This window comes from Monodon monoceros, unplaced genomic scaffold (assembly GCF_005190385.1).
Source record: "Monodon monoceros isolate NGI ecotype Baffin Bay Population unplaced genomic scaffold, NGI_Narwhal_1 Super_Scaffold_8, whole genome shotgun sequence".
Taxonomy (NCBI): domain Eukaryota; kingdom Metazoa; phylum Chordata; class Mammalia; order Artiodactyla; family Monodontidae; genus Monodon; species Monodon monoceros.
Genome location: NW_021703785.1, coordinates 529,130 through 538,612, shown reverse-complemented (window position 1 = coordinate 538,612; position 9,483 = coordinate 529,130). Strand labels below are relative to the sequence as shown.

Here is a 9,483-nt window from a genome sequence, read left to right as displayed (position 1 = left end):
CCGCGTCCGCACCCGGCGGGGGTCGGAGCGGGGCGGGTCCGAGCGCGCGGGGTCTGGGGCGCGGGGTCCGGGCGGCGCCGGGCCCACCTGCCCGCCGACTGCCGGTTCCGGCGCGCGGGGGGCGCTCGCGGGTGGCGGCCGCGGCCTAGTGACAGGCCGGAGGCCGGGACCCCGGAAGCCCACCTGTCAGAGTTACCGGTCGGCCGGTGGTCGCGGGTGGGCCGGGAGCGCCCGTGGGGGGCGCGTGTGCGCGGGGCCGCGGTGCCAGGCTTATCCGCGCGGGGTCTTTGTGCGCGTCAGGGAGGCTGGGCGGGCATCCTGGTGGCTGACGGGCTTCCCTGCCTGGGATGACTTTAAAGTCACCAAGGTAGGGGGCATTTCTGGGCTGCGCGCGCTCTGGGGATGGGGTGTGAGGGTTTGGAAAGGAAGGCACCTGCTACCCGGAGGGGCAGTGGGGACAGCGGTGGTGCTGGGGGAACGTTGGTGTTACTTCTTATTTCATCCTTACTCATTCCTCGTTTTTCCTTCTTCTTACCAGAAAAACCATTTTTCTTCTCTGGAGGGTGAACATTTATAGCATCGATTTCACGGATCTGGTAACATGGCAAAAGATGTAAGTATGTTTGCTTCCTGCTGGACAGACGTTTGCCTAGTGCTATGTTCTTGATAGGTTCCCACTTTGTTTCAGAATGACCACGCATATGCCACAGAAGAGTTGATTTTCAGGCTTTTAAAGCACATGAAACAAGGTAAAGGTGAAAAGAATAGGAGAAACCCACAGCTTGTGTGGAGCCGTGCGCTGGCCCCTGCCTGGGCTTTGCAGGCCTGAGCACCGGGCGGTATGCTCCGTTAGGAGGCTCAGTCGCAGCCCAATTTCTGGGTCTTTGCCGACGGTTAACTTGTAAATCAATCATGCCTCCGTGGGAGGACACCCTGAGTGCATGAGGGCTGGGCCCGGCCCTGGGCTGCGCCCTGAGCACCTGCTTTGTGTACCTCGTGGGAAGTTAGTTCAGCTTCGATCCATAAAGCGCTAAGCACTGGTTTTGGCAACTCTTTTTCTCAGAAAGAGTGAAATTCGGTGATGAACAAAATGTGGTAAAAAATTCTACTTCAGCTTTATATTTGTTATGAACCTGTAGAACGTAGTGAGTAGTTTTTCTTCACATTTTGCAAGAAATAGGCTTTTAGGCCCCCAAATATATTTTATGGGCCGCGTAGCCCTGTACTACCCTTGGTAGTAGTTAACTGAAACCCCAGCTCTGTTCTTCAGTGTTTCTCAGCGTGTGCTGTTCTGTGAACGTTAGGGAAAAGAGGCCGTGGACTTGTTCACTCATTAATTGCGCGGAAGTACAGCCCGAGACACAGCTGGAGGCGTAAAATGTGTCTGTATCTGTGGGACCACATAACAGGTGTGAAGTCCTCCCGCCAGCGTGTGTGGACTCGGGTGCCCCTGTGTGGTGTCTGTGGGTATGAGTTTATCATCCCTGTCGGTCGAAGGCCGTGCCTGCTTCTCTGCTACGTTCGCCCCAAGGACGCGGGCCGGGCAGCAGGCGCGCAGTAAGGGCGCTGCGGTGCCAGGGCTGATGTTTGGGGGCCGAGTTTCTTGCCCTCCTGTGTTAACCCCCGGAGGAGAGCCGTCTTCCTCCTCCGGGGCGTCTGGGGGAAGTAAAGACGGACGCTCACGGCCCCGGGCCCGGCTGCAGGAGGAGGACTGCTTAGCGGCCTCTCCCGATGGTCCCTTCTGGAGACATAGCCCCGCAAAGCGCGGGCAGCCCGGCGGCTGGGTGGAGTGATGCAGGACCATCCGTTGCCACGTGAGTAGGTGACACCGGCCGTGGAGGTCGGTGCCATGGTGATACCGGCCTGAGGAGATGCAGGTGAAGTGGCCTTGCCTGTGCTGAGCTGGGGGCCGTCAAGTGTGCTGGAACCAGGTCTCGCTGGGGCTGGGGGTCGGCGGGCTGGAGGCCACGGCCGGGTCAGGGCTTGGCCCGTGCCCCGCTGCCTGAGTCTTAAGGAGGGTGTGACGCTTGAGCCTGGGAAGCCGACCCTGGCAGCCAGCGGTAACTTAAGCAGTGGGGTCTCAGTGTGGTCTCTCGTGTAAGGTCAAAGCCCCTTGAGTTGAAGGGGGTGGTGGGCTGGGACTCCAGCTCGACAGAGCTCTGGGGGCTCCGTGGGGGACTGTTGGGGCTGGAGGGGGCTGGGACGGGGCAGTGTGGGCTGTCCCCCTGCGGGTGGGCCAGTCTCCTGGGCACACCTGGAGCTTCTCTCCACCCCGTCGTAGGTGCGTCGGGCCCAGGGTCCTGCCCCACTGGGCCGAGGACCCCTGCGCGCTGCCGGCCTCGCTCGGGGTTTGGGGTTTGCCAGAGCCGTGACGGTGACGCCGGCGGTGAGGGTGGGGCAGAGTCGGGAGCAAGCGGTGCGTTCCCCCTGAACCCCGGAGGGTGGGGGTGGGGAGGGTGAGGGCACAGGCCAGTGGCGCCTGAGGCCGAGCTGCCTGCCCGCCGTGGGGCGTCTGTGCCTAGTGCACGAAGAGGTGAAGTCTTCGTGTGTTTTTCTAAAAGACGTCTGGACAAAACACTGTCGTTCCCGCGTTTGACCATTTTCCGGCAATACGTGGAAAGAAGCCTGGTGGCTCGGTGGTTCACCACCACCGTTCCCTTTGGAAAGTGGGTCTCCGCGCCGTCCTTAACTTCCCTGGCCCCTTCTTTGCTCCCGGGACCCTCGGCCCTCGAGTGTGGGACTCACACCAGAGCTCAGGGACTGTCCTTAATGTGCACGTGGCGGTGTTGCCACGATTTCCTGTGACGAGGCCCGTGGGTCAGAGGCGCGCGGGTCGAAGGTGGTGGCGACGCTGTTGGCGGCGCCGTCCTGGGGCTGCCTGTTCCCTCCCCCATGGGGACTTGTCACCCTGCTGAGTGGAAATGCAGTTCATTGGTTATTGATTTATGAAGCTGAGTATCTGTGGGTTTTATTTTGTGCCTCTGGTCCCATGACAGATCCTGATGGGAGGGTTTCCAGTGCCCAGGACGCTCCTGCGGTGAATGTAGGCGTGGAAGGAAATGTGAAAACTGTCACCGTCAGAGATGTCTCATTGTACTAAAAATTGCAGTTGTGTGAAGTAGAGTGGATGGCGTCTGACGTTGTGCATGTGTGTCTGTGTGTGTTTCCTGAGCGTGTGTGTTTCCTGAGCGTGTGTGTGTAGGGGGCCGAGCGTGTGCATGTGTGCGCGTCTGCATGTGTGTGTGTGCTGAGCGTGTGCGCGTGCTAAATGTGTGGTGCACGCGTGTCCCTGCCTGGGCTGCCTCCCCTTCAGGTCTGTGGCCCTGATGAGTGCTTTGGTGCCATTGGCCTTTGGAAGACTGTGGGTTTAAGATAAAGGGCCTGTGTAGTGGCTGTAGTTGTTCTAGAACTGGACTGGAGGGGCCGCAGGGAGAGAGCCCGTGACTAGCCCCCGCCCCGGCCGTCGGAGTGACCCTCGGAAGGAGGACACGGGGCTGGCGTCCCCACTGGGAGGACCAGTCCTCCTCCAGCGTCACAAAGGTTTGAAAAGAGCAGGTGGGGGGTAGTCAATTCGTGAAATCTCAGGCCTGCGTTTGCGGAGATGTTCCTGGGACCCTCCCCTCCCGGCTTCAGGTTGGGGGCAGAGGGCAGGTGAGCCGCGGTTCGGCCCCAGCAGTCTCGGGAGGGCCTGTGAGTTGCCGTCAGGGCTCGGGGGCCTCACCGTGGAGCTGCTCTGTGGTTGCACTTTGCGTTCCGTGAGTTTATGGAAAAACCCCTGGATTGTATTATTGAGGGCAGGAGACCGAAGAAACATGCGTGGAATCTAAGCTTGTGAGGGATGCGTAACAAGGCCTGGTTTAATGAGCTTGTCTAGAAACACACATCCTGAATGCTGTTTCCCAGGCCTGGGCCTCGGTGATGAGATTCGGGCCGCGGAAGGGGACCTGGGCTGGCGGGACCGGCCGTGTCTCTCAGGCCGTGAGGTGAGGGCCCGCCGGGCGCTGACGGCGCTTCTCTTCCCGCTTGAGACACGAGCGAGAGAGCTCAGCCCGCTCCGGCGAAAGCGGTGAAGCCAACGCTGCTGTGCTTGTTTGTCGACGGGCTTTTCCGGTTTCGGAATCACCTTTTTTCTCCCCGGAATGAAGTTGGAGAAACTCTGAGGCCGTGTGAAGAGCAGGACGCTGTGGCAGGACCAGCAGTGCCGCCCTGGACCCCGCGGCTGCGTCGCACCTGGTGGAAAATGCTGTCTGTCTCCTGGTACAGCCAGGATGCTTTCTCAGCCCTGCTCCTCGGTGAGCGAGTCACCCCGGGGTGCGCTGTGGACCTGGGGCTTGGCACCCAGCCTGACGTGCATTGTGACCCCTCGGGACGTTTTCCGCACACAGTCCCTTGCTGGAAGCCCTTCTCTCTGGTGTTGAGCAAGCCTCGTTTTTCTTCAGCGTAGAACAGGGTGGTTCTTGCTCGGACGCCAGCCCTGGCTTCTCCTCCTGTGGCTCTGTGCTGTTTGTTGAGGGGGTCTAGGCCTCGGGGGGAGCGGGGATGGGCCACAGCCCTGGGTCACTCGTGGCATGAGGGCCAGACCTCTGCAGTGTGGCATCGCGTTGGCCCAAGTGGAGGTGGGACTCAACCCGGCCCCTCTGCTCAGACGGGCACGGCCGGTACGGAGTCTGTCTATGCTGTGCGGGCCTGGACGGGAGCCGGCGGTGGTGGCTCAAGAGTCGTGGCACTATATGGGCCCGGAGCAGATGTGCTGCACGGATTTCGAGGGTCCAGGGTGAAGTTGGACTTATTTCTCTCAGCCTCTGTTGTTTTTTGTTTGTTTGTTTTGTTTCTGTTTTTGTTTTTTGCAGTACGCGGGCCTCTCACTGTTGTGGCCTCTCCCATTGTGGAGCACAAGCTCCGGACGCACAGGCTCAGTGGCCATGGCTCACGGGCCCAGCCGCTCCGCGGCATGTGGGATCCTCTCGGACCAGGGCACGAACCCGTGTCCCCTGCATCGGCAGGCGGACTCTCAACCACTGCGCCACCAGGGAAGCCCAGCCTCTGTTGTTTGAGCTCAGGACTCTGTCCATCAAGGTCCTGTTTTCACAGGATCCAGATTTTAAGGGGATTCTGGTTTGACAGAGTGAAACCCCTGGGCCTCCCTTGGGCCCTGAAACGCAGCACCTCCTGACACCTGTACCCCGGTGTCCCAACAGATGACTTCATGTCACCGAGGGCCCAGAGGGACACGGAGCGCTTGCTGGATGATACCCAGGGTGGGATTCTGCCTGTGGACCAGGCCGCGGGCCATGCCGCTCTGCCTCCCTGCCCAGTCACAGGTGACAGACTTACCGGCCCTTCCTGGTCCATCCCACAGAGGACTCGCCACCCCAGGGGTTCTCTGTGGCAGCCGTGAGTTTGTCTTTGCTGGTTGACGTCGCACCAGCAGCCTTTTTGGTCACAAACCTTGGGTTTTCCTTTTAGCAGAAGTTCCGCAAGGAACAAGTGTGAATTACTGAAAAAGTTCAAGGAATGTTTCTCGTGATCGTAAATGCATTGTTAGTTGTGCCAGAGTTGGAAAAGCTCCAGGAAAACGAAAACAAGAGAAAGAAGCCATCTGCCAGCCGGCATCTGAGGGGGATTGTTGGGGGTTTGTAGGTTCTTCCTGTTGGATCTTCACTTAGTTGTACATAACAAAGGTTTTACCCATGTGTGAACGTTCTGTGCGTCCCACGTCTACCCCGTCCACGTCCGTGTGCTGTCGCTGTTTCCCCCAGTCAGGCTTTCTCTTCTCCTGTGTCATCTTCAGCAGCTGTGCGTTTATTTGACACGTTGGGGAATCGTAGGTGGTCACTTACTGAAAAAGTGACCTAAAATGGGAAATAATAAAAAATGATACATTCCTAAACTCATCTTGTAAAATTCAAACACATATCCTTGCCCTCCCGGCCCCCTGGCTGTAGAGCGAAGGCCCTTTCTTGGCGAATGGGTCCAGCGATTCACGTTTCTTGCATAAACCATAGCCCGTAAGGCCCAGCTTTGATTTCTGCAGGATGGAGGGAGGACGTAGAGGACGTTTAAAGGTGCTGAATGCGACCTAGATTGTTTGCAGTTTTTTCCACGCGTTTAATAACAAATATAAGCGGCACAAGTGGGCGTTTAGAAGCGAACACAGCCGAGTGGTGGCCTGACACGCGGGTCTTCGGAGGGTCCTGAAGGGGTGGGGCTGGGTTAACTCGGCAGAGCCCCTCTGTTGTGTCCCCCGTGCCCAGGCCCCAGCCGTGGGGATTCTGGTGGCTTCCAGTTCAGTCTTCTCACGTTTGCACAAATCCACAATGATAACCCAGGACGGGTTCCTGGCAGTGTAATTGCGGGTGGACGCTCACACACGTGTGCGCCGTGCCTGAGACGTCCTCAGATGACTTCCTGGGGCGGGCGTGCTGAGTCGCATCTACTCCCATCAGGTTGTTGGAGCCCATTTTAACCGCCCGTTTTTAGCACCAAGTTTGCTAATTTAAAAACCCACAAACTCTCTCCATTTGATGGGTGAGGTTTTAAATTCGTTGTTTTAGTTTGCATTTTTTGATTCAGAGATTGAATATGTTCCTTTTAAGACATCACATTTCTTTGTGAATCGAACGCGTCCCGTGCTGCATCCTCCATTCGGGTGTCGATTTCCTGTTGATTTGCATCCACTCCGGAAACTAAGGATGTTCGTGAAACCATTGTTGTCATTTCACAGCAAAACGTTAAGATTTGGTTCTTCTGTCGTCAGCACGAGTGGCAGATATACCATCATTTCAGGCTACACCATGGAGAACACACCAGAGTTCACACCTGGAAGTTTCATGTTAAGAACAGTAGTTTCCAGGTGTCTGAACGTTCTTCCTTCCCTGTCGTCCCGGTGCAGTGTGACCGAGGCCGGCGCGGGTCTGTGTTCCTGCCCCTCTGGGGCCGTGGTCTCGGCCTCAGCTGTTACACGATGGCTTGTCCTCTGCTTCCTGGTCTTGGGGACTTGAGTACCTGGCGTGGGTCTCATCTTTATGTTGTTTCATTTGCATTTCAGAAAAATCAGGGTTTGAGTGAAAATGTCTCATGCTGAATCGATGGCATCTAGATCTGATCAGAGCTCTGGGGGTGAACACCCACTCGTGCAGCCGAGGGCCCCAGGCCACCAGCATCGGGGTGCAGGGAGGACCCTGGCTGCAGTGTGGACGTGCCCGTGGGGTGTGGGCAGCAGGGACTTGTTGGGGGGAAGGGCCTGCTGCACTGGGTCGGGGTTCCCCTTGAGGGGCCGCGGCCGGGCACAGTGGGTAGGAGGGCGGACGAGGGGCAAACTCAGAACAGGCCTTGGGGGCTTTGGGGAAGGGGAGAAGCCCGCCCAGTGGGTCAGCCTTTCTGGTCCTAAAGGACCTGAAATCATGTTCGCCTGGGGGCGACTTGCAGATGGGCGGGGTCCTAGTCTCCGTTGCCTGGCAGAGGCTATAGCCCCTGCAGATCTGCCGCAGAAAGGCCAGAAAGCAGGACGGAAGCAGGTATGTAGAAGCTGTCTCGGAGCCGTGTCACGTTTTCTTAGGGCAGTCTTGCGTTTGCACCTGTTGTGGAGTGAATTCGCTGTTTTTCTGTCCATGATGAGTGAGGCTGGTCAGATTGTGGGTTAGAGGCCGCGTCCTTCTAGGGAGGGTGAGGCCGGGTCTGACGGGAGCCCCAGGACCTGGTGTTGGGGGCTGGGGGTGGGGCGGCACCTGCTCTCTGGTGGGTGGAAGGTGATGGTTTAGACGATCTGCGTGGCGCTGGGAGCAGGTTGGGGGGCGGAGTGGGGGGAAGCGCTCCTTCACACGTGGGTCTCTGGGGGTGCGGGGGGCTCTGATGCCCTACAGGAGGCCCTGAAGCCCTGGCATTTCCGAGCAGGGCGTCAGGGCCCCTAAGGAGGAAGCAGAAGACGCGGGCTGTGCTGTGCCCTGCCTCCCGGTCGTGTGCCCCTCGGGGACAGCAGCCAGCATCCCGGCAGGGGGTCAGGATCTCACTTGAACTCTGCAGCCTCACCCTGGTTCCTGGGCCCGCCTGCGCCCCCCGATCCCTAGAGCCCGCTGGGCCTTGTGAGTGTGACCCCCACTGGTGGCAAGCCCTGGGCCTGGTGCAGGAAGCGTTGGCGCTCGCCGGCCGTCTCCTCTCCAGACCTGTGGCCGATGCTTCCCTGCCTGTGGCTCAGGCCACTCGCTGTGGCCGTGGCCGTGGCTGCCGTGGCTCTGGCCGCCACCTGGTTTCCTCTCCGTGGATACCGGGGGGGTCCCGGGGCGGGGGTCCCGGCCTCAGAGCCGCGGCTTGCAGCCCCCCAACCTCGTGCTTCCTGGATCTTGGGATCCTGGGGCCTCTGGATCCTCTGTTGAGGAAGTGGCGGGAACCTTACGTTTTGCCCAGTTACGGAAGTAGAGGGTTTATTTAAAAATCCACGTAAGAGTTGGAAAGAAAGTTAAGAGTCATCTGAAATCCCAGTCCAGGGTGGCCTTGCTGTTAGATTTTGGGGATTGTTTTGGGAATAACTTACACGTCCATTACACGGCTTTGCGTAAGTGCTCTCAGACGGTCTTTTCCTGCTGTTTTTCTCCACGGGTTTGTCCCGGACGTTTTCTTGTTGGTAAATATGAACGTGGATGATTAGAGGCGGCTTTGTGGGCCACCTCAAATGTGTGCAGGGGTGGAGGGGCCTGCATCCCTGTCACGTCCCGAGTGACTCGGTTCAGGGCTGTCCCGCCGTCCTGCCTCCCCCGGGACTGGTTACACTGCTACTGTTGTGGCATCAGATGTTCCAGGCCGTGTCCCTCGAAGGTGAGAACCCTTTACACCTGAAACTTGTATGATGCTGCACATCCGCTGTACCTCAAAAATAATGCAAATAAGTAAAGAAGAGAAATGCCCCGAATGCTGCACGTTGATTCCCGAGTGTCTCCCCGCTGGTCCTGGACCCGGAGGGGCTCTGCCACTGGGGCCCCGTGGGGTGTTTCACGTGGACGTGGCCCTGGGTCCTCACCCGTTCAGGCAGCCTCCCCTGCACCGCCTTGCGAGCGCCAGGGGCCGGTTTCACCTGTTCTGTGGTGTTTGTGGCAGGAGCTGGACCTGAGGTTCCAGGCACAGCCTCCCGAGCTGTGCTCTCCACCTGGAGTCTTTCTTCACGTGATGGACCTCAGCCCTCGCCCTGGCGCTCCGGCCTCGTTGGTTCATAGTGTCTCCGTGGTGGCCCTTCCGTGGCAGGTGGCCTCGGTCAGCTCCGTAGCAGGTCACCCAGAGTCTAGGGACCTGGAGAGCAGTGTTGTCACCCGTGGCGTCTGCGGCAGGAGCACGGGACCCAAAGGTGTCCTCGATGGTCCCCGAGGCCCCCGGGGGCCGCTTGTCGCCCTCACATCATGAGAGCGAGTGAGGGGGCCGAGGAGACAGAGGGAGACAGAGACAGAGAGATGGGGAGAGACAGAGACGGACACAAGATGCAGGTGGGAGGGGCGG

At 59.0% G+C, this 9,483-nt stretch overlaps 1 protein-coding gene across 2 annotated transcripts in view; it reads left to right on the top strand.

The window, feature by feature from the left end:
• Positions 1 to 9,483, top strand: part of TFDP1 (transcription factor Dp-1) — a 30,382-nt gene that overhangs the window by 524 nt on the left and 20,375 nt on the right. For both annotated transcript variants that reach the window (XM_029210248.1, XM_029210247.1), the window contains exon 2: positions 539 to 613. In XM_029210248.1, the coding sequence (XP_029066081.1) occupies positions 602 to 613 (12 nt within the window). In that variant the 5' untranslated portion in view covers positions 539 to 601. The remainder of the gene's footprint in view (positions 1 to 538; positions 614 to 9,483) is intronic.